The sequence below is a fragment of the Triturus cristatus genome, chromosome 8 (genome assembly GCF_964204655.1).
Source record: "Triturus cristatus chromosome 8, aTriCri1.1, whole genome shotgun sequence".
NCBI lineage: Eukaryota > Metazoa > Chordata > Amphibia > Caudata > Salamandridae > Triturus > Triturus cristatus.
Window position 1 is genome coordinate 1,425,789,082 of NC_140591.1, and position 24,778 is coordinate 1,425,813,859.

The 24,778-nt window shown below is 47.0% G+C and overlaps 2 protein-coding genes across 6 annotated transcripts in view; one reads left to right on the top strand and one right to left on the bottom strand.

Annotated features, from left to right (window-relative positions):
* Positions 1-2,162, bottom strand: part of LOC146805868 (U6 snRNA-associated Sm-like protein LSm2) — a 103,766-nt gene extending 101,604 nt beyond the window's left edge. Inside the window, exon 1 of one of the 3 annotated variants that reach the window (XM_085623200.1) lies at positions 1,978-2,162. In XM_085623200.1, coding sequence (XP_085479326.1) covers positions 1,978-2,066 — 89 coding nt within the window. In that variant the 5' untranslated portion in view covers positions 2,067-2,162. The remainder of the gene's footprint in view (positions 1-1,977) is intronic. The other 2 variants (XM_085623198.1, XM_085623199.1) reach the window with 2 other exon arrangements.
* A 597-nt stretch (positions 2,163-2,759) lies between these two features.
* Positions 2,760-24,778, top strand: part of LOC146805869 (TRAF3-interacting JNK-activating modulator-like) — an 86,586-nt gene continuing 64,567 nt past the window's right edge. For 2 of the 3 annotated variants that reach the window (XM_085623209.1, XM_085623208.1), the window contains exon 1: positions 2,764-2,858. In XM_085623209.1, coding sequence (XP_085479335.1) covers positions 2,846-2,858 — 13 coding nt within the window. In that variant the 5' untranslated portion in view covers positions 2,764-2,845. Of the gene's footprint in view, positions 2,859-24,778 lie in introns of all 3 variants that reach the window. The other variant, XR_014967929.1, reaches the window with a different exon arrangement.

A 24,778-nucleotide genomic window follows, 5' to 3' on the forward strand; every position in this document is an offset into this window, starting at 1 on the left:
CAAGTGGAACGGCACGTCAGGATGTGCGAGCAGTGCAACAGGGCGGACAAGTCACAATCAGTGTTACGACCACCACTGGGAAAATTTCCAGGCCCGTCCAACCCGTGGGAAATGCTGTCGGTGGACATATTAGGTCCAGTTCTGAACGCGGAAGGTACACCCAAGTACGTAATAGCGGTGGTGGACAGGTACTCCAAATGGCCGGAAGTGGTGGTAGAGGACACAGCCGACACGGAGACCGTGTTAGCGTTTCTCACGGCCACGTTCGTAAGGGAAGGAATACCAAAAGTGCTGACGTGTGACAATGGCCCACAGTTTGTGTCGGAGAAATGGAACGCCTTTATGGCCAGAAACGGGATTGAAGTGAAACACACCCCGATCTATCACCCAGCGGGGAACGGACAAGTAGAAAGGTTCAACCGGGTGATAATGGGATCCATACAAGCCGCGATAAGCGCGGGGTTAAACTGGGAGAAGGAACTCCAACGCATGCTGTGGGCGTACCGCATCACCCCGACCAGCACGGGGTACAGCCCGTTCAAGATCCTACGAGGGCGAGAACCGTTCACAAAGGACAATGTGGCATGGAAACACCTACTGGTGCAAAGTAAATGGTCGCCCGCAGTGGTGAGGCGCAACCTGGACAAGGCACAAGCCGTGTATACAGAATACTACAACAAACGACACAACACCAAGGAGGTAAATCTAGAGAAAGGGGAATGGGTAAGAGTGAAACATGCTACCCTAAAGAAGAAAGGAGAGAGCAAATTCAGCCCCCCCCTGCAAGTGGTAGAGTCGTATGCCAGGTCGGCCCTGCTGAGCGATGGTAAAGTGTGGTCGCAGGACAGAATGGCGAAATGCAACAGAATCATGAAGTGGGAAGATCCTGAGGATGGAAGAACGCCGGGCGGAGACGACGGAGGTGAGATGGAAGGAGAAGAAGGCCCCGAGGTCGGGGCACAAGGGCCAGTCTCACCTAGAAGGAAGGGAGAGAGTCAGAAGGTTCCGATGGGAAGTGCTGAAGGGGAAATTAACAGACAGGCTCAATCCAAGAACGCAACAGCTCAAGACAAAGATGAAAGTTGGACAGGAGAGGTGGGAGCCAGAAGAGAGTCCCCTGTGGGAGGGACAAGAGAGGCTCCGGAGCAAGGACAGTACCGCACGAGGTCAGGCAGAGTGATCAAGATGCCTAGAAGGTTTGATGACTTTGACACGCAAAGCAAGTAAGACTGTGTAATGTTGTTCCCTCATAAGAGTTTTGTGTTGGAAAGGTTAAAAGGGGGAGATATATAGCGTTGCGCTCTAGTCTTTCTGGTAGAGGCGCGAGTTCGCGCCAGTGAGCCGCGAGCAGAGCGGGCGGACGTGTCCCGGCGCTTGGTAAAGTGTTAATAAACGTGACCTGAAAAGTTACCGTGAAGTGTCCTCATTAATTGCGAGCTGCACTCCTACAAGACGGGTATGGTCATTCCTCACCCGGTGTGCTGTGTTGGATCTTGTGTACCCTTCATTTTTAGTCTGTGTAATGTTATATTCTGTACCACTTTTCTCTTGTAAAGTAACTAGCTCTATTGTACAGCGCTCTGACACCTTTGGGAAATGTCCGCGCTTTATAAAAATGAACTAAATAAAATAAATAAAAAAAGTATGACGAAGCCCCTTCCCTGCGAGCTGCCCCCTGATCCTAAACGGAGCAGAACCTGCCGTCGGGCCAGGCAGCACCTGTATCATATGCACACCCCACTAGGCCGCCGGGTGGATACAACCTCACCTGTCAAACACAAGCCCCTCCTACCCTCCACTATAATAACACTGACCTCATTCCGTCGTGGCCAGTAATCCCCTTCGGCCCCCACCGTGGCTCACCCGAGAGACTCTCTCAAACAACACGACCCCCTCCTGTGCGATACTCTGTGAGGAATCCCCACCCGAAGGGATGAGCTCCGACCGCCGAGGACGGCCTTCCCCGGGCGTACTCACCATGGCCGCAGATACGATACCGTGACCCTGCTCTCACGGTCTCCGCTACACTCCGTGCGTCGAGTCAGTGACAGGCGTGCAGGGCGCATTAGGTTCCCACGGAATGGTCTCCTGCCAAACTACGTCACTGCCGTGGTACACGCTTATCCAAAGAGAGGCTTGCAACGCAAACTAGTCTAAACGGAAGTGAAAGCCGGGGCCACAGAGATGCTAATCCCGCCCGCACCAGCAGCGTTATATTTAACATGGGGAGGCAATTGAATACGTGCTTTCACGTCGCTTTAAAGTTATTCATTAGAAGTCTGTTCTTGATGAGATGACGATCTCGTCTCAATTATAACGAGGACTAAAATTAATTTCAAGTCTGTTCTTGATGTGATGACGATCTCGGTTCAATTAAAACGAGGGCTAAAGCGGCAGACCCCTTCCGTGACAGGCGCCTGGCCTCAGCCTCCACTTCTCCATTGAGCAGTGATAGTGGAGCATACGTGCCAACCCTCCCGATTCTGGCGGGAGACTACCGATTTCAAGGCTAGTCTCCCGCCTCCCGATTCCTGCAAGCATAAACTCGATTCCTCGGGGTTTCAGCTGACAGGGCTTGGTATTGTGTAATGTGCTAATTCTTCCAGCGATAGTCAGAGTGGCGATGCAGGGGCTCTAGAAGGGGTGAAAAACCAACAAAGCCCCATTAACAAGCGAATGGTCTTTTAAAGACCTATGAAGTACTCGGGGGCGGCTGTGTGTGTGCCTGGGCTGCCACACGGGGTGGGGGGGAGGGGGGCCGTTGGTATATGCACTGCCAGCAACCTGCCAGGCAAGTGAGTGCAGAACTCTTGCATAACCCTCTCTCTGCCTGCCATTGCGCTCCATGCTTCTGAAAGGTAAGAAAAACAAGCATTTACAATGCAATGGTCTCGGCAATATTATAGGTAGAGCTATTGGTATTGCTCATTATTTTTTTATCATTTTTGTATCCCTAATTAAATGGCATTGCCATTTCTATTGGCATTAGCTTTTTTTTTGCATATGTGATACCTATTGCATTAGCAGAGAGAGAGTGAGGTAGTGAGGTAGTGTGATAGAGAGAGAGCGTGAGGTATTGAAATAGAGAGTGAGGTCAGAGGTCAAGCTAGCGCTGAGTACGCTGTGCGCGAGCCTGGTCCTACTGTTGAAAACAATCTAATAGACTGACAAATGAAAGCGCGACCATGTCTCACGCCGATGTTCACTATGTGTTGGATGATGAAAAGCTGAGCGCATTTATAGAGATAAAATTGGTGTGGTGAAAGCTTACCGCTTGACAAGCAACCGTCACATGTCATTAAAAGCAAAAGTGAAAGAAAGGACCGAATCCTGCTCTGCAGATGGGCAGGTGTAGACCTGTCAATATCACGAACGTACGTGTCAAAATAATCTAACAAATAGACGCGTATCCATATCTCTTTGCCGGTATTTACTATGTGTGCGATTAGACTGAAAATGCGCTAAAAACAACTGAGCGAATCGCAGAGAATAAACTGGCGTGGATAATGTTTATCGCTTGCTCAGAAACCGTCTATGTCCGTCAAAGTCGAAGGGAAGACTGAATCCTGCTCTTCTTTCAAGCCGGTGTGAACCGGTCAATTACACGGGCGTACGTGTCAAAATGCATACGCTCACAGTGATGTTGGAATTTAGCAGGAGCGAGGGAAAAAAGACTATGAAAGGTGCGCCCTGTGTGGGGCTGCTAAAAAAATCTTCCTAGACTGGGAGGCACTCAAAGGTGACGGAACATATCACGTCTGGGGGGGGGGGGGCATGGATGGCATGAATTGCTGTACATATCCCAAGGATGCGATAAATGGGTGCAAAGATTAACAGATAACCAAAAGTGTTAATCCTGTACATAGAATGACAGATACAGAATGTGATTAAGTTAGCCCCAGTGCGCTGCAGTACATTTTGTTGGTCTGTGTTCACCGCCCACTGTCTCACACTGCGAGACTGTGGCGAGCATCTGCTGGGAGGAGACGTCCCCGTCCTCAGAGTCGGAGTGACACCACTTCACGAAAGACTTAACCAACAGGCTGAGGCGTCGGTCATCACCGGCACCGTCGCCATCGATTAGGAGCCGCTTACGGATAATTTCGTCATCGGTGACAGCCCCCATGCCTTAGACGTCCTAAACCAAGAGAGTCAAGTAAGTCGCAGCAGTCACCGTAATCAGGCTATCACAACGCAAAAGTCGCCGAGCTGCAAACTGCCACAAAACCACACTTGTTACAGAGACCACCAAAACAGAATCAGCAGCCCAGAATTATTTGCTGAAGTCACCCCTAAGCTCTTCTGCTCACTCCATCCGGTGAAGCCTGCCCCGGCAGCGCCGCCACCAGCACAACAACACGGCGCTGGACGGATGGATCCTCACGGCCAGACTATAGCAAAAAAATGGCGGATGGAAGCTTCGAAAATTTTTCGGATTCGGGGGCGTGTTCCTGCTGTTCTAAAAGGGCGTGGCTAAAAAGTGGAAAGAACAGCAAGAACACGCCCCCGAATCTGAAAAAGACGGAGCCTATTTGGAGGGACGGCTCTCTCCTCCAATGGCGGGCCTCCGTTTAGGAAGCCAGCCAATGGAGGAGAAGCAAAAAGAGAGGCGGGCTAAATAGCCACTCTAGGAAACATTAAATCTTCCGACTTCCGGTTCTGCCTCCGGCAGACCGGTAGTCCTCGACCTAAAAAGTGCATTTGCGTTTCAAATGTCCGATCCTGCAGCAGCACACTTCCAAGGCCCATACATGACAGTAACCCGATTCAAGGCCCCATTCTCCCGATTTTTTTTTTAAAGAATCTCCCACTTTGCTCTTCTGAAATGTTGGCATGTATGGTGGAGTGTTCTCCCATCCAGTGTCCTAATAAACCACAATTGGACCTTTTGTCAGACTCTGCATCCTGTGATTCATGAAGGGTTATCCCACACTCAAAGAATGGCTTGCTGTGTGTTCAGGTGTCTCCAAAATTAGATCATAGTTCTCCCCTACCCTCCACACTGGCATGGCTGGCTTTTGGCATGTGTAATGGGGGCCAGACCAACGGCACCAATCTTCACAGGGGTGCATGGAGCTGTCTGCATTAGGGTCATGCAAATAGCACAGTCCCTCTCACTTGGCTCCAGTGATTCACTTTAAAGTGTTTTTGATTATTTTTTAATATGCCGCAGGAACTGTTTTTAAAACTCCATTAGCCCCCCGTCTTCCAGTCCCTCTCGCTCTCTGCTGCAACACATCTACAACCACCCCTCCCCAACAAGCAACTTGGTACCAGCGTACTGACGACAGCCCTACACAAATATACTACAGTTTAAACTTGTTTTAGTCAAAGAATTAAAATCTCCTGATTTGTTTTCTAATTTTCCCACTTAGCTGTTCTCAAATGTTAGCATGAGTGCAGACGGATCTCTGTTTAATTGGCCATTAAAATGTCTCAGATTGTCCTATCGCCAGGGCGGGTAAGCCAAGCCAGTCATGGGACTAGTTGGCAGCTTTGCACATGCATTTCATTCTTATAACATGATTCGTTGCTGTGTCAGTCCCTTTAACATTTAATAAACACATCCGGGAAGTGCAGCCAAGCAGGGCTGTAAGTGGGCCGGATCTGACGTTCCTTAGATGTGGCGGTAACTTAAAACTGACTTTAAAATGGGTCCCAGTCTGGCCATATATTCATGCCCTTACCTTCATAGGCAAAAACATCGATTTCTCACAAAAGGACTGTAAAAACGAATAAGATAAGCCAGATCTGCGATGCAGTCCCTGTTGACATTTCACGTTATACTTCATCTTACATCCCTGGATGTGTTTGCTTTACCCAAATGTTGACTTTCTGCAATTGTTTTCTGCAAAATAGGACTTTTGCATAGTGCATATTATGAACCATGTCACCTCGAAGTGTTGGGAGGAGTTCAGGTTGTGGGTGGGTGTTTATGGTGGAGCACAACGCTGTGCAAGTTTTTCAGTAGATAATAAATGTGTTTGGTCTACATGCATATGGAATCCTTGGCCTCTCTGCAGAGCTCACAGAGCGATGGGAACATATGTGATAATTGTAATTGTGATTCTGTGGGATAGTGCGTTAAGAAGGGACACAACTGTTGAAATATTGATTGTACTTGCAGGTGAGTGTGTGAGGTGTGGGTGTGGAGGGATTTTGAAAATGAAATGAAAGGAAGTGTGTGCAAAAGGAAAGAATTAAAAGATCGCGCTAAAGAGGAAACATGGCACTTAACCAACTTCCACAGGATTCACCATTTTCCCTCCAACAATACTTTGTTTACCTTCACATCACTAATTACTTTAGGGCATGCCCATTTGGAATAACCCATCTTATGACCTTCCACATATGCCCTTGCCCAATATCCCTTATTGTAATCACACATTTTTATTACCCTATCATTATGTCTTTGTACATACTGATCTTGATAATCATTAACCTTCTCTTTCAACAATTGCATATTTATTTTTTCCTTGGATATTCTCTCAATCCACACAGGAATAGCAGTAGTAAATGCTACTCGACCATTTAATTGGAAAATATGGAGATTCCGTCTGTTGTTATAGGGCATTGTGCAGAAAGCAAGATGGCAATCGCGTAGTTCGCCGTAGCAGAGCCTTCACCTCACCCCCTCAAGCACCACAAAAAGCACCCCGCGGCTGGTTGGCTTACCTGCCGAAAGTAGAGGAGGGACTCGGACACGGATGCAGTCGCCCGGTCCGTGGGCATCGTAGGTTTGTGCGTCTTCCCGATGGCGAGTGGAAGCTGTCAGCAGGCCTGGCGTGTCTGCGCTGGAGTCCTTGGGGGCGCGCTCTGTGATCATTGCGGCGAAGCAGTCTCGGTGCAAGACCCGGTGTGATCATCGTCTTGGCAGTGAGACTCGCCCGATCTCTGCACAACACCATGAGGTTGTGGGCGGGTCTCGCTGCCTCTGTCAGTTTCACATTTGCCCGGAGGACACCGGCTGCCGTAACTGACACTAGTCTGATATCAGAGGCTAAAGGAATGTCTCCAAAAACATTGTGGCAAGTAAAATAGACCCTGGGGTGGAATCTAGCCCAGCTACAAGGATCAAGACAGGAATCCCCACTGGCAAATGCAGAGATTAATGCAGGTAAGCCAAGGGAGCCCCGTATTCCTAAAAAACAGCAGGATAATATGGGGGCTGGGAAGCGGAGGAACATAATGTAGCGGGGCAACCCGGGGACAAGAAAACAACCGCACCCAAAACTGCAGAGGATTTAGGGGTAATATCGGATGGGGAAAATGCAGCCACCTCACCTGTCCCGCCCCAACCAGCCATCACGGCCTTCTTAAAGATTAAGGAGAGACCAGGGGGTCAGATTCCTAACGAATTCTCACATAAAATTGGCTCTGAGGCATCCGAGCCAAACTCTAGAGAAAACGCGAGCGACACTACTGGGGCACACAGGAAGGACTATGAAGGAAATGAAATACCATATAATGGGGCAGATAATGAAATATCACTGAATAGTACTTCAAGTCTACCCCCACCAACTGGGCTGAGGGATCAGGGAGCAGCAGCCAACATAGAAGGTACTCCGAGAGGGGTGCCCCAGGGTGGCACCGGGGATGAACTTCGTATAATGGCTGACCCTCAACCCTATGTGCAACCTCTTCAGCCTGAAGGTCCTCACAGCACAGGCCCTGGCGGTTTATTAGTAGCTGATATCATATCCGATGGGACGGATACATTATTTTCTCTTACAGAGGACTCGCATTCAGGAGCTTCCGAGTCTGGGCATAGTTATACAGAGGACAGCGCATCAACCTCTGGCTCGAGCACGCTTGAGGCACCTGAGACTGCTCTTAAACACCAGAAATTTCGAAGGAGCTCTAAAGGATCTAAGGGCCACGCTGAGACATGAAAAAAGCAGGAAAGACACATCTCCGGCACAGGGTTGAAATGGGACTACTCTCACACAAGGATCATGGGCCCTTTGGACCCAGCTTCTATACAGGCGGTAAGCTCCTTAGTTGAACAACAGGGCGAGAAGGCTACTAATTTAAACCCGGCTCTGAGTATGATTTTGGAGTCAATTAAAGAGCATCGGGCGGAGACAAGGGCGGATGGAAAGAAAGCAAGACAGGCCACAAAGAAATTGGAAGGCGCAGTACGAAAAGTGGGGAGAACCTGTGTGGAGATAGGAGAACGGCTGGACGCTATGGAGGAGAGAGCATCTGTTGTAGAAAAGGTTTGGGCCATTGTAAGAGAGCAGGCAAAGACTCATGAAGCTCAATTTACAGATGTCATGTGGAAACTAGAGGACTTGAAAAACTGTCAGAGAAGAAATAATCTGCATTTTCTGGGGGTTAAGGAGGGTCTGGAAGGGGATGACATCCATTCTTTCATTTTGGACCTCCTTAAAGATGCCTTTCCCGAACTTACAGGGTGGGATTGGGAGCGGGACATACAGAGGGTTCACAGGCTTCCATTTGCTCGTAACAAAACCCATAGCCGAGAATCAAATCAGCCAAGGACCATTTTTGATTTTTCTGTACCTTCTCGCTGAGGCAGGAAATATTCGAGAAATCCCGCCCCGAGGCAAGAAGGAAGTATAAGGGGTCTTCTTTCTTTGTCCCCCTGGACTTCTGCCACATAACCGTTGAGCACAGATGGCATCGACAACAGTTAATTAAACCTTATCAAGATACTGGTTTAGAGGCATTTTTGTTGGCCCCGGCTAGGTTGAAAACTATTGTGAGAGGTTCGGTAAAGTTTTTTACTTCTGAGATACAGGCCAGAGAGCATCTAGATCAGGCTCAGGCAGAGAAAAGAAATGTATAAACTGTTTTTTAAAGCAGTCTGGGTGAAATCTCACAAGATAGGGTTGTTTATTAGACAGTCGGTATACAGCAATGTTGTCCCTGCCCTATCTGTCTCTTCATTTCCTGGTTTTATCTCTCTCCTTTCTTGGCAGCTCCTTCTTTCTGCACTACGGGCCTCTGTAAAAGGGAAAAATCTGCTCCTCGGGGGGCTGTCTTTACGTTATCAATGGATAACTTTGGTTGTAATTATGGCTCGGTGCACATGGGGTCAGGAGGTGAGGGGCTACAGTGTTTCTCGCTATCTCTATCAAACAGACCTGGTTGTCTGGATGCTTTCAAGGGTAGGGGGAGAGATGAGGGAGGAGGAGGGATGCAAGGGGAGTTGAGGGTTACTTGGTAAAAAGCTAGTATGAAATTTGCAGCTAAAGAATGATTTTTTATTAGAATTTTGGGAAGCATTAAAGTTGATGAACAATGTGTATGTAAGAGTCAATCAGAGAGTTTGTTTCTCGGACAGTTTAATGTTGTTGTTGATAACAGGGGGAAGTCTATTTGTTTGTGCAAGATGATGTATTAGTACTATGGTTAAGGTACGCATAACCACCATAAATATCTATGGCCTAAATGATGGGGCTAAAAGGAGGAGGATCCAATAAGATCTTAAATTTCTACAAGCAGACTTGCTCTGCCTCCAGGAGACCCACATAGCCTGTAATGACAGTAATGTGCTTAATTCTTTAGGTTTAAAAGTGGTCGCCCAATTAACACAAGATGTGAGGACTAAGGGGGTTGCCACTTTAACGAAAGGTGGGTTCATTACGCATGGGAGAAAGGCAATGGACAAAAATGGCAGATGGATAATAATGGAATGGAGAGGAGGGTCAGATACTTATACGTTATGCTCCGTCTATGCTCCAGTATTAGACGATCCCGGCCTGTTGAATTTCTTAGCTACTGAGCCACCCTCTTGGCCTGCTCCTTTCATAGTCTGTGGGGACTTAAATATTAATGGATCCAGAGGAGCCTCAGAGAGGAATGGGGCATTTAGTAAGGGGCATAAACCTAAATCATCTAGGGCAATGAAAAACTTGTTAAGGGATATCGGTCTGGTTGATGTATGGCCCAGTCTGAAGGCCCAGGAGCCAGGTTATACTTATTACTCGGCACCCCTCGGCAAGTTTGCCAGGCTTGATTATTTTTTAATCTCTACTCAAGGAGGCCTGGGTGGAGCTCTATCCCAGGGTGATGTTGGATCACAATCCCCTTGTTTTTGCATTTTCCCTGGCAGGGCTAAGAAAGGAGCATAAGAGGTGGACCTTTGAGAGAGCACTCCTTTCTGATCAGGAGTGTGTTAATTATATGAAGGGATGGATCGTGGAGTTTTTTAGTAACCATAAGGATAACGCCTCCAGCTGAATGATTTGGGATGCTTTTAAAGCGTCAGTAAGAGGTGAGATGCTTCAATATAGTCTGATTAAACAGAATAAAGGCGCTGCCCAGATTGAAGGGCTCTATCAAAGACTCGCCCTCCTTGAGACAGAACTAATCAACACTGTGAAAAACGGAGGCCACGGGGTCTGACTGTATTCCACTAGAATTTTATAAAATTTTTGTCAACGAGATCTCTTAGGAATTACTTGGATTATTCAAAGAGGTAAGGGATGGGGCGGCACCACCAGGTTCATGGGGCGACGCCAACATTGTCATCTTTTTAAAGAAAGATAAAGATCCCATGAATCTGGGCTCCTATAGGCCTATAACATTCTTTAATAGCGACACTAAATTATATTCAAAGATTCTTGCTACCCGATTGAATAAGGTAATGCACCACCCAGTATCAGTATGGCATCATGGCTTTATTCAGAGGAGGGGGACCGCTGACCATATTAGGCTTGTTATCTCACTCTTTGACGCCACTGAGGCCCTCACGAAACCTATGGAGGCGGCCTTCTTGGACGCTGAGAAGGCTTTCGATAGGGTGTCTTGGGGCTATCTATGGAGGATTTTGGAGGACAATGGCCTAAGGGGGTTCCTTTATTAGAGCAGTACAGGTTTTGTACATTAATCCTGCAGCACGAGTGCAGATAATGGGGGAAGAGTCCGAGATTTTTTCAATTGGCAGGGGTACTAGACAGGGTTGTCCCTCATCTACCCTGCTATTTGCGCTATATATAGATCCTCTCCTCAGACGGCTGGAGGTTTCTCCAGACATTGTTCCTTTAACTCTACAGAGCTGGGATACGAAATTATTGGCATATGCCGATGATGTGGCAATAATTACTGTCGACCCTGACAGAGCACTGCTCGTGGTTTAAACCATTGCAGAAAAGTTTGGGACACATTTGGGCTTTTCTTTGAATAAAGGAAAGACTCAGATCTTGATAAATAGATTTATCACTTCCTCCGATAGTAGGATCGTGGAGGAAGACGTTTATTTAGGAATACACATCATGGCAAAGGTGGAAGATATTGTAGATATAAACTTGGCTCTTATAATGGGGAAAATTGAGAACGACATGCGGCGATGGGATAATTTAAAGCTGTCTAATATTGGTAGATGCAATTTGAATAAAATGATGATTTTACCTTAATGACTGTATATTTTCCGTACAATCCCTTTGGAAATACATAATGATTGCTTCAGGCTAATTGAGAGAGAGGTGGCTAGATTCATTTGGTCATATAGAAGAACCAGAAGATCCAATGTATTTTTGTCCCTCCCGAGGGACAGAGGCGGGTTGGGGCTTCCTAACTTTAAATTATATTACCTCGCTGCATCTCTGCAATACTATTGGCCTCTCTTTGGAATCAGGTTGAGGGAAAGAAAAGTTCCCCGTTTTATCCCATCAATTTACGAGATGTTGATTGGATCATGGGCTAATGGCTGCCTATTAGAGATTTATGAACCAAGTTATTTTAAAAGAACACGGTTTAAGACTATAATTGCCGCATTCCGCACATGTTCAGGCGTTTGGAAAAAGCTTGGGGTGTGTAGGTTAAGTAGGTACACACCTTCGGTTGCCAATGATCAACTACCAAAGGTTCTACAGGGTGATTGCCTGGCAAAGTGGGAAAAAGGGGCTTTCTACAGGATAGCTGATCTTTTGGCAGAGGATCATATAGCATCTTTTGAAACAGTCAGGGAAAGATTTAACATCAGCCATTGAGATTTCTTCAAATTTTAAAAATTAAGGGACTTTTTTCTTTAAAAAGCGGGTGGTGCTGCTGTCTTTTCACAGGTATCCCTGATCGAATTATTAATAAGGTTCTCTGGCACTTCGATCTCACAACTGTATAGCTGTATGCTGGAAGGGGTGACGGATGATATGGACAAGCATGGGCTGAGATAGAATGAGAGGCTAGGGTCCAGGACTCTCGCTTCTTGGAATCATTGGAGATGGGCAACTCCACAATATGGTTCTGCAAACTTGCACAGACAACATTTTAAAACCCTCTTCAACCTGTACATCACGCCCGCAAAAATAGTGAAGTGGGAAGGAGTGGAAGGGGCTCAGTGCTTCAGGTGCAATACACACGGTGCAGATCTGGTTCATATTTTCTCTACATGCCCCAATATTGAGCCTATTGGTCGAGAAATATCTGGCTTTTTGCGGCATGTATTAAAAGAAGATGTCCCACTGTCACCGCAGCTCATGCTATTAGGTGTTACTGAACAAGATGGGAAAATTGGAGACGATCTTACGTTTATAGCAATGTCAGTATTTAGACTCTGTGTTGCTTCAGCCTGGCTAGAACCCTCTCCCCCAACTTTTCAGCAGTGGAAAGGTCGGTTTCTGCAAATATTCAATTTGGAAAAAGCACTCTATGATTGGAGAGGTAGAAAGGGCAGGATTAAAGGGAAGAGGATCTAGGGGCCATTAATTGCCTGGATGGCTTAACTGGCCCAGGAAGAATGAACATCGAGGCAATGCCGAATTATGTTTTTGTTTATATAATGAAATCCTGTGATTAATTTTATGATACAGGTGTTTGTATTGTATCATTACCCGTGGATGTACTAACACTCTCTATCTTAGACACTTCCTCGGTATTCTGGGATTTACGATTATCGAAAATCGAAAGATCTTAGCTATCTGTTCTTAAATCTGCATAATCTCATGCCCATATAATCATGGTATGTCTATTTTTCTTATGTGAATGATTTATATTAGCTGCACGGTACTGATTGACGTAAAGGAAATATGTTTTTTTTTTTATGTATTTATATGTATTTTGTTCTTTGATGCATTTGCATCTTTTCAGGGGTTTTTAATGGTATATTCTTTATTGTTTGGTTAGAACCATTACAAATTAAAACTTGATCGGTTCATCGTAAAAAGGACCAGTGAGTAGAAACCCACTAGAGCATTATAGATAAATGATGGTCAACTTGAAAACAGGTTTAAAAGTAGAATGCAGAACTTATAAATTATTTAAAACCTTCGAATGCATTGTGGGCAGATAATGTTTGCCTGGGGGACCGGGAACAGTACGGCTGATATTAGCAGTCTGAGGCTCTGTTGTTAATCCAGCAGGCTGACTGCCGTCCTGCTGGGGTAGGGGAGGTTTAGCGGCACTATTTTCTTCCAGCAGCTTTGACGCTTTGTTGACAAGTTTAGTGAGCCCAATGTTCAACTTGGTGTTTTCAGGGTCTAGGGTTGCTATTATGGCCTGGCGGCAGGTTCAAACTCCAAGCCTAATCCATTCACCCCGCAGTAGTAGCCGTCTGTCTGTAAGCATAGCGGAGCATGCACAAAGTATGTGTTCCATTGCTTCAGAGTGATAGCCACACATTCTGCAGTCGATGTTTTTACCTGGGCGATGCCAGTCGGGCAAGTTCTTTAGAAATGGCCAGTCACCCATCCTTAGAGCTAAGAACATTTGCTTCAAGTAGAATGAAAAAGTGCTTGATAAGTGAGGCGGCTCAACTCCTGGTTTGAAGTTGGAAATTACCGCCCAGGCATGTTTCTGTTTTGACAGAGTTGCTCTGTCTCAATGACATGACCACAATCGGACGCTCTTCTTAATAACTGCCGTTAGCACCGGCTGGGAGGGGTTTGTTGCCCAGAGTTCTTTGACTCCTAGTAGTTTGAAGCTAGGATCTAGGTGTTGGCTGTGATTCTGGCTGGTCTAGCATTTCGCTATTTCTCGCCAAAGTTTAGCCTCCAGGGAGCCCTTCCTTGAATGGCGCAGTCTGTTGCAGAACTTTATAAACGCTCCAGCCGCAATGCCGTGATGATCCAATAGGCCCAGTTCGAGACAAACCTGCGATGGTGAACTTGATTTTGGTAGACGAAAGGAACGTTTAAAGATTTTGGTTGTTAATTTGTTTAATAAAGAGCTAGTTATGCCCTTCATGATCTCGTGGCCTTACGACAGAGAGTTGATTATCCTTGCCTTCATCACTTTCAGCATGGGAGTTAGACTTGGACCAAGTAGCTCTTGTGATAATTTTGCGGCGGCGGCCTCTAGTGTGAGGGCTTTGGTCCTTAGCGTTTCTTTTTGTTTGACGAAAGAACATCTGCGGTCCAAAAAGATACCCAAATATTTATAGTAAGATGTTGATTTGATTTTTGTTTTGTTAAAGAACCACCCGCCACTTGGCCTTTTTTGCTTCCCGAAAGATATTGTTTTGGTTTTGGACATGTTCAGTTCCAAGGAGTTTCTTATAGTGTAGGGAAGCAGTTCGTCAAGAAGCCTTTGTAGGCCCACTTTGGTATGACTTAGTAACATCAATTCGTCGGCATAGAGCAGGTTGCTGATGCGGGTTTCATCTAATTGAGGGGAATGGCAGTTGACACTGTCTAGTGACGGAGATGGGTCTGATATAAACAAGTTAAAAAGAAGTGGAGCCAGCACACAGCCTTGTTTTACGCCGGAATTGGTTCTGATTTTTCTGGACACATGGGAGCCTTCGCCCAGCTTGATTCTGATCCATGTTTCCAAATGGAGTTGGACGGTTGCGTGTAACAGGGTCGGGGGTATACCCCAGGACTCTAATTTTTGCCACAGTAGGGTACGCGGTCAAAAGCCGCTTTAAAATCAACAAAACAGCAGTGCAACTGGGTTTGTTGGGTTGCCGCTTTCTCCGTCAGGACAGTCAGGGTGAATATGTTAGTTGTTGTGCCAGAGTTAGCCACAGATCCGGTCTGGTGAAAAGGGAGGCGCTTTGTTGAATCGGTCCAGGCCTGCAACTCTTCTAGTAAAATTCTGGCGTAATGTTTGGACTCAACATCTAGGAGTACTATCATTCGGTAATTGTTGGGGTCATTTCTCTTCCCGCCTTTGTGAATTGGATTGATGATAGCACCTCGCCAAGACTCAGGGACGGTGTTGTTTAGCCAGCAATGGAGAAACAGGGGGGGTCAGGCTGACCATAAGTCCACGTCGAATTTGAACATGGCCTGGGGGAGACCGTTTGGCCCTGGAGCTCCTTGGGATCTGGCTTTCCTTTACTCGTCCGATGTCCCGATGGACTCCAACAGAAAGTCGTTGTTAATTGACGGGCCCTTGATTGTTGACGCTTCAGGCACCATAGTGGGTGAGTAATTGAGATCAAGTCGTCTAGGGCTCCTTGATTCTAAACGTGGGATCGCCAAGTTGGCTGAGCTGGCTGAGCGATGGGCTTCAGAATGGTCATCCTTTGTGTTCTGGTCTTTAAAGTGCGTTGATAAGAATTGGCTCCATTCGTCTGCGCTGATGTTTGCATTACCGACTGCCTCGTAGCCCCCGGTTAACAAGAGACCAGAATTGTTTTGAGTTGAGGTTCTTACTTTCGTGGATGAGCTTCAGCCAATATTGATCCGAGGCCGCTTGTTTTTCCCTGTGTAGTGCGACATTGAAGGCTGCCTGGGCTTACTTGTAGGTTAAAAATTTGGTTTTATCGCCTGGGCTCTTCCTCGATTGGCATAGTGCTCAGTTTCTTTGGGCTTTTAATTGCTTTGTTGCGGGGGGAGATGCGGAATTGAAATGCTTTTTGCCTTATGCTCCGCTTTGGTGTCGAGTCTTCAAATAGTTGATTTATGAATCTAGCCCAGCTGATAATGCCCGGAGTGTCTGCCTCCTGTAATAGGTATAGTAGAACTCTACATTTTTCCATCATGGTGAGAGCCGTGGCATCCGTCCATTTTATTCGCTTTAAATTTTCTATTTGACAATCTGTGTGGGTGTGGGCGAGTTCATGGTGACGTGGGGTAGTAGCTGATAATGTTATGATTTGTGGATGGTGATCGCTCTCGGCTTGTTGTGCGATGTGGTAACTCTCGATCAAGGGAAGGACCTCTCTGCTCCCTAGAGTGAAGTCCAGAATGGAATGTGTTCAACCGTCTGAACGGGTCCATGCAGGGGGAATGTCCGTATAAAGACGTCCATTCAACACGGTGAATCCTACACTACTCAGCTGTATAACCGGGTACTCCCCCAGTTTCAATGGTCTGTTTCCAGTAGGAGTCGACTGTGGAGCGAAATGTGCTGGAACCGTTGGAGGATCGATCCCTATGTCCACTAAAGAGTTGCAATGGAGATTGGTGTTGAAATCTCCTGATATTATAGTTGGTATGCTGCCGTGCTTACTTAGAAGATTGCAGACTATGTTAGATTGTCCATTTTGGATTTTTTATCGACGGTAGATGGGGAAATGTAAACATTGAGGAGAAGCAGCTGACAATCAATGGGTGAACTTCCTAACACTATGCCAGAGAGCTAGTTTTCCTCAAGTTTTATCTGTGTGATGCGTTGGGATAGTTTGGTCGATACATATATCAAAAGGCCGCCACTCGGCCTGCCGAACTTCGATTGTCTTGAGGCGAATGACGTAAATTCCAGGTAGCCTTCTATGGGGATGCTCTCTACTGCCCAGATTTCCTGTAAGAGGATGATATTGTATTCCTTTAGGAAACCGAGAGTGGCGGTGGATTGATTTTTCTGCCCAAATCCGTTAATATTCCAGGAGCATATTGTTAGGCCATGGCGAGTAAAGTTTCAATCGTTCCATGTTCTTGATAGAGCCGCTGGCAGCCATGACCAATCCACCCTCTCGGCGATTTGCTGGTTAAATATGCACTCTGGAGTTACTTTTGGCGAATTACATCTTGCTGACTTTAGAACTGAGAAGGGGCCGAGGTTGTACTAAGGGGATGAGCCTGGTTGTTTTCTAATATTGATGGATAGGGAGAGACACTTGGCCTTGTAATTTTTATGCCCCAGTTTTTAAATTGTTCGGTTTTTGACTGAGCTAATTCTCGGATTGCTGGAGATGCTAATGTGAGTTTGGTTACTTCACCCATATTGAGTCCTGTGGTTGGTAAAAATTCAATCGCAACAATGTTTTTTGATTGAAGGGTACTTAAATCCGGCGATGATTTAAAGAGCCTAAGGATGTTTCCTCGGTTGAAGATATCATGAGGGCCTCTTGAGACGTGTTCTGGGGTTAGCAATAGTTTGGTATCTGAGCTGTTGATTGCATGGGTAACGGCCTCGTCGGTCGTTGCCGGCCTTGTTTGTTTGGGGTTTTCTTCGGTCGGCAGAGTTGTTGTGGTTATGGCAGGCAGTTGAGGAGACGGTTCTCGGTAAAGGGTAATCGGAGGTAAAACAGGGGGTCTAATACATGTGGCCACCAACTTGTGACAATTTGATAAATTTGAGGCGTTCAAGTGAGTTTGTTCTTCGGCTGTGCGCTCTGGGCCCAGGGTGTGGTCCTCCACTGCGGGAAGTGACGTTAGATGGTGTACGGGCCCTTGTTGCTCTGTGTTGGGTGTTTGCGCCTCTGTAGGGGATTGATTAAAACCGGGTTTGGCTTGAGTGAGTAACAGCGGGGGAGGGCATAGAACTTGCACTGGCCCTACCATTTGACTGTTCTGTCGTGAGAATTCTTTCTGGGTAACCAGTTCCGGCGCCGTTGGTTGGTGACTCGGATTTGCTCCTGTCGTAGCTAGCTTCGCTTGCTCTACCCTTGATGTTTCCGAGTTGGTCTTTAGGAGATAACCATCTCTAGAGCTTTTAGTTTCCGTTATTTGTTTATTCTGGCTCTTCCGCTGTCTTTTTTTCATGTTTTGACAGTTGGTGTGGTTTATAAGGGTAAGGTGATTCTGTGTGATTTACATTGCAGTCTACTAGCTCCACGAGGTGCGGAGAGAGGAGTTGAGATTGTGCTTCAGTGGGAGTAGGGTCCTGGACAGAACTCGGGGCATGGAGCGGGGAATCTTGGAGTCCTGACACTGGTCGCTTCTTGATTTCCATTAATACTGAGGTGAGAAATGGGGGTAACGACGATAAAGAGTCACTTATGGGACTCTTTATCGTCTGATCTCCTTGGTCAGCGTTGTTGTGAGAACTTTCTGTGTATGACTGGTTGGGATTGCTGAGCTGGGCACTTGGATAGGTCATGACCTGTGGTGACAGGACTCTAGTGCTCCTAATTCGGTTGTCAGATAAGGTTAAGTTTGGGAATTTTAGTGCTATTGGAGAGAACTGACTTGAGTTCGGGGCAGACTGTAGAATTGACTGAGGTACATCTTGGGAAATTATAACTTAGAGAGAAGCCCGTTCAGTTTGAGCTGTCTGTGAGTCAGGAGCCTGATGTGGACGTCTATCATCTGAGGCGTCTAAAGCGTTGGTTAGAAAAGACTCTGTTGTTGCTGGTGGGCTTGTTGGTGACGAGGTCAAGAGTCCTCCAGCTGCTGCATGAATCGTGGGCTGAAACAGAATTTGATGGGGTGCAGCTTCTATGTTGGTGAGAAGGGGGACTTGGGGTTCATCGAAGGGACTGGATTTGGTCCTTGAGGCTGTTGCTGGTGCTGAATTCCTGAAATAATCTCTTAATGTGACTTTTTTAATTGTAGAGTTTGTGGGCTCTGTCTGACCTGGTTCTGGCTTGTCAGTGGTCAGGTGGTCATAGCCTGAATCGAGAACTGGTTTTGAGGTTGCCGGTGAATGGGTTTGCTTGGCAGCCATTGAGGACGCTACCTTCGTCTTTGCGCTTTTTTTGGGAGTCTTTGTTGGGACTTTTCTTACTCGCCCCAATCTCATTATAGGGTTTTTTTGCTACTGAAAAAAGCCCTACGTCTTTCTATGCTTTCCTGATGGTTAGTCGACTTTGGGCGCATGTGCTTGAAGAAGGGTGCTTGCTTTTGTGATTAGTTTACTTTTTTGCTTTTTGCTGTTAACTGTCCTGCTTGGGAGCTGATGGGTGATGGTTGATGAGCGATGAATTAGCTGGGTGACTTGGACTACGGGGAACGGCTGTGGAGCGATCATGATATCTCCCATCCTGTACCCTGCCTTCCCCTTTTTTGCCTATCTGTTTGTTGGTTGCCGGTGAAAGTGGTCTGTCAGCTGAACACAGCAATTTGCACCTAGGGTGAGTCTGTAGCTAGTTTGGGACCAGCTTTGGGACTTCAGCTGAGGTGGTGTAGGGATGTTTTTGATGCTCTGATGTTTAGTTGTGCACTGTGGAGTGGTATGGCAGTGGCAAATGGTGGCAAGCTGGAGCAAAAGCGCCGATAGACTGGAACAAGGGCGGGGCAGGCGGGGCAAGCGGGGCTCTCGAGGCTGAGTTTCTGGCTGCACCAAACTATTCAGGCCGCCTCTGCAAGACGCCAGGGGCACACGCTTGCTGCGGCCGCCTGCTAAAGGGCAGCCGTGCTTGCCTCCCGCGGACACAGTCGCCGACTGTTTTTTCTGATTTTCCAGTTCCCTTTCCAGCGGGGGATTTTTCCCCAAAGTCCAAAGCCCAAGGTCCAAAGGTCCAGGCGTCAAGTGCACACAGCCCACAGTTGCCAAATCTTTTGCCTCTCGAGGTGTGGTGATGTTTTAACAGGCAGTTTTGACAGACAGTGGCTGGGGGTTGGCTGGGGGTCTTCAAGAAATTAGTGGGGGATTAGCGGAAGTTTTTTGAGTGAGATGGAGCGAGCAAGCAGGCAGAGCTGGTGTAAGGAGACACAGAAAAGGGGGAGGTGATAGCGGTGAGCGGTAGGCGGTTTGCGTTTTGCCGCGATGACTACAGGCTTTGGGTTTTGCCCACTGTTACCGCCATCCAGTGTCCACACACACTCACCCGGGCTCTGCGACCCCCTCCTTCCACGTGACCTTTGCTCCCAAGCTGATGTTTTGTCGATTTTTCTCCCGTGGCGCTCCGCTCCTGCTGCTGCTGCTCGCTTGCTGCGGTCGCGATCGCAAGATTGAAAACGAGGTCGAAAACCTGGACTGGCATCTTTTCTGTTCTTTGTCTCTTGAACTACATAAAAATAAAAATCTAATAAAAAAAAAAAAATGGAGATTCTTCCGTGACTGAGTGTGGTGTGATTCTGCAGTTCAACAACATGTTTTTGATTTCCTGTTTCCACTCCAAACCCCCCACACAAAGCCATTTGAACACGCTCAATCAAAACACGCTTAAACCTTTCTACTAAACCGTTTTCTCTAGGATGCTAAACAGCAGCCCTGTACTGTTTAATACCCTCCATCCTTAGGAACTTGGTGAATTCAGCTGATGTAAATTGCAGACCATTGTCTGAGATCAATGTCTCACACTCATAAGCATTTCATTGATAGGAGGAAGCGGATACAGTCATTTTGATCTCCCAAGTCAACGCACATTCGTATTTTCCCATTGGCTTTCCTGGCAAGTACAACTGTGCTAAGCCACTCTGATGCTTCAATGGGTTCAATTACTCCAGTACAACACAAATGGTCTAATTCTGCGTTTAATTGCCCACTCAAGGCCAAAGGGACATTACGGACCTTGAAAATATTAGGTACTGTATTTTCATTTACAATGATACGGTGTTCGAACTTTCTTAGACACCCCAGTTCCCCTTGAAACAGGTTGGGAAACTGAGAACACCACGTTTCCACACTCCTTTGTGCACTCAATAGTACTTGGTGCGGGTGATTGGGATCTAATATTATTCCAAGAGATCTCTGAATTTACATGATGCGTCTAGTGTTCGTAGAACTGACAGTGCTAAATTGAGTCGCCAGGTAATTGTGCCTGTGAGAAAAATTTAAGTTTCTCTACTACTATACTCGTTTTATTAGCAACATTTTCTTCTAAGGCCCTCATTGCTCTTGTGTACGCATCTTCATCCGGCTCTTCATCCACCTCATTTTCCTCATCTTACCTGTCTCCTCATACAGGCAACGTTTTTAAAACCTTCTTGCCCTCTAAACCTAATTTATGCTTGAAAATATCTAATTTTCTTTTTGTTACAAAAACATCATCTCTAATGGCCTCCAAATAGGTTTCGAAAGACTCCCTTCAATCTTCCCACACCATACTAGGCAATCCTGGATCTTGCAAAAATGGGGGAGGAGATACAGTAGATTGAACAGCCGCTACAATAATATCAGGATCACAGCGGTTATTATGAAAATAACCATGGTCTAGGTAGGCTAAAACAAAAAGAATAAATAATAAAAGTGGTCATTAATGTCTAAATTGGCTCCAACAACTAAATGAAACACTAAAAATGGTCAATGTTGTCTTGTTGCCATGCACCACTACATACCCTTCCTCTGCTTGGTCCACTGTCTATGTTGATGACATAGCAGCCTAAGAACACTGAATGAATGCTGTTGCAGCACTACCTTCTCAAATTCTCTAGAGCATGTATTCTTGGTAAGGTACGAATGTTCACTTCATTTAATTCCTTTGACTTTTGACTTGTTCAAAAGAGTGCCGCACACCTCCTTATTTACTTTTGTCATTATGCGGTCTGGCACGCGTTGAAAATTGGCCAACGCACGATCAGACGTGCCGATATTACAGTCAGCAACACATGGACACAAGGATTCCAGATGTTAATTATACCCTGCCACGCCGCTATATTTTTTCTTCTACCAGCGTGCTGATTTTATACTTAGCATCCACTGTACCGCCGTTTGTTTATTAGCGCGTGGTCTGACACGTGCCCCACAACACGCGCAGTCACTGCCAACCATATGCTATCTTTCGACTTCAAACTTGACAGTAGCACGCGGCACTCTCCTGCGCGTTCTGCTCCACATGCTGTTAGCTCCCGCTGCACACTCTACTCCACGCGCTCGAGCTGCCCAACACACAATGCCTCAAGTATGCGATGAGCTCAGCTTCTTAACACATGCTGAACAGCAGGCATGCAGCACAACACAACAATGTCTCATCATAGTTTTGACTCTTAAAGCTGCATAGAGGTTTAACAAGTCTGCTGAAAATCATATTGTGTAACATGCAAATCACATATTTGTATTTTATGTAGATAGGCAAGTGGATTATTGCTTTTGACACAGAGATCCTTTTGTTTCTTGCAATTCGTAAGTTCACATACTTCCAGTATAGTACAGTGAGCTAGGAACCAGGAGCTGCATACAAACTGCAAGGCATAGGTATGGAACCTTATTCTTTTTTTCTGCAATCTGTCATTTTCCAATGCTTCTAAAAACAGTTGCTTTGGTTAGTAATAAAGTATTTTTGGTACATATAAACCCAACCAATGCATTACATTTTATATCGTCTTTATTTATCTCTTCATGTTGTACTCTTAACATATGACTTTCAGCATGGACTGCATGTGATTCCTACACCTTTAAGCCTCATTTGCCTACGTAACATTGCATTGACATTGATTTACACAGTTAAAGGATTGATTGCATCTTTAGGCTGTGTTTAAAATGCATTTACTACATCTGACAAGGAACTGTGCGTGAGATGCAGAGCGCTCTGATGCATTGCATGTGGGTGAGTTGCCTCATAAAAGGAAACCATCATAGTGCCAATATCGGCAACTGTAGTCACATATACACACACAATACATCAATAAACCAAACGACACCTTGTTAGTGGAGAAATTTGCTGCAGGTTTATTAGCATAACCAATATGCAAACATGGTGGGTTATCTTTCGGGCGATCCCAGGGCAGCCTGCCCGTCTGATAAGCCTAAATTACACCGTGGCAGTCGCCAATTGGTGCATACCAAATCTTGGGAGGGGCCACCCCTCCCAGCCGTGGACCACCAGTCCACTCGCTTACTCACGCCCCCCCCCCCCGAAAGAGGTGGGTGGAGCGTTCCTGGCAGCCCCCGGTTGCTCAGACCCACAACTGCCCGTAGGACTAACGGGGCGCCGTAGTTCTTCCAGGGGACAACACTAAGACATCCCTGGGTATCCTGGCTTAGCACCAAGCTGTGCTGCTGCATGAAGTACCCCTTGGTATCTGCAGACTCTGGGTCGCCCTGTAACTCCTCCTGCAACACAAAACAACATGTTAGAACCTAACCCCCCCCCCCTAAACCTTATATCATCCGTCCGCCGGGTAAGCGGAGGGGCGGACAAGAGGCCGAAAGATGGGCGGGGGACAACCTAAGTACCCCTGTCTCCTCCCCCCTCCCCGGAAATGGGGTCGGCCAGACGTCTTCCCTGGACCTGGCCCAGGGAACTAGACTGACGACCCCAGTGCCTTCCTGTGGCACTAAGGCGGCCTCCCTATTGAGGGGCCGCTGCGCAACCCCCCGGGCAGCCTTGACATAGTGCCAATATCGGCAACTGTAGTCACATATACACACACAATACATCAATAAACCACACGACACCTTGTTAGTGGAGAAATTTGCTGCAGGTTTATTAGCATAACCAATATGCAAACTGGTGGGTCATCTTACGGGCGATCCCAGGGCAGGCCAACCCATATGCCGCCTGCCCATCTGATAAGCCTAAATTACACCGTGGCAGTCGCCAATTGGTGCATACCAAATCTTGGGAGGGGCCACCCCTCCCATCCGTGGACCACCAGTCCACTCGCTTACTCACGCACCCCTGAAAGAGGTGGGCGGAGCATTTCTGGCAGCCCCCTATTGAGGGGCCGCTGCGCAACCCCCCGGGCAGCCTTGACAAACGTTCTAACACAGCATGCACATTTCGTATGTACAGAAGGTAAACAAAGTGAAAACCTGCCTCTGAATCGTATTTCCTGCACGCCCTTGATTTCAACGGGTATAATCAAGCTTCTTTGGCTACGCCCCCTTTTCATGTCACTGCTGACGGTAAGTCCGCACTAGTGCTGTTTCTGCCTCCGGTGAACCCCGCGACGGCATGGCTGGCGTTGACTGTATAGTGAAGCTTGGCGGCAGCGCTCTGACACACAAAGGGCAGCTGGAAACTGCGCGACCGGACGCCCTCCAGAGAGCAGCCGCCACCGTGAAGCGGCTGCATGCCGAGGGCAAGAGCTGCATCGTGGTGCACGGAGCAGGGTGAGCCAGAGATGGCCTCTGGGGGCCTGACTGCAGTGGGATTTGATCTTCGCCCAAGTTCATATAGAGAGCTTCCTTGTATTCTTTTCATGCTTAGGCACCGCGAGCGGGGCGATAGGCATCAAGTCGTTTTATAGAAGAGCAAGTGCTCAAAATCGTGAGAAACTTTACGGTGTCTGTATTAAAAAGGCACACATTAAAAAACAGCACTTTAACCTATTGTCAGAGAATGTAGCCCATCAACCTTAATGACACTTTCACTTTTGAATAAAATCAGAAGCAAGCCTACGCACTTCCCAGGGGCGTAACACAGGCCCCCGCAGTCCCCGCGTTGCGGGGGGAAAGGAGGGGTGGCACGCTCTAGGGGCCCCCTCAGCAGAGCCAGCACGCACTACTGGTATTTGGTAATTCAAAGGCTAGTTTCAGTTCCCAGTCCGGCCCTGGCTGGCGGGTTGTGTTTGCGCTGTATAAAGCTGCAGAAACGGTATCAATTACGATGTGTAGGTGAGACCTTGCTGTGCAGGCCCCGAGTACCATTCCCCCACAACAGAGTCCAGAGTTGTAGAAATGATGTACTTACCGGAGTTGGGCGGCAGCCTCCTTCAAGTATATTTCTAGGACTGAAACTTGCCCGAAGTGCGCCAGCCGATCTCAGCGACAACAGTAGTGTATTCTAGCGCTAGGCGGCAACTGCGCCTCACACTTTAATTGAAAGCACGACAGTTTGTTGCGTGGCTAAATACTTAAGTCCCAAAGGCCAGAC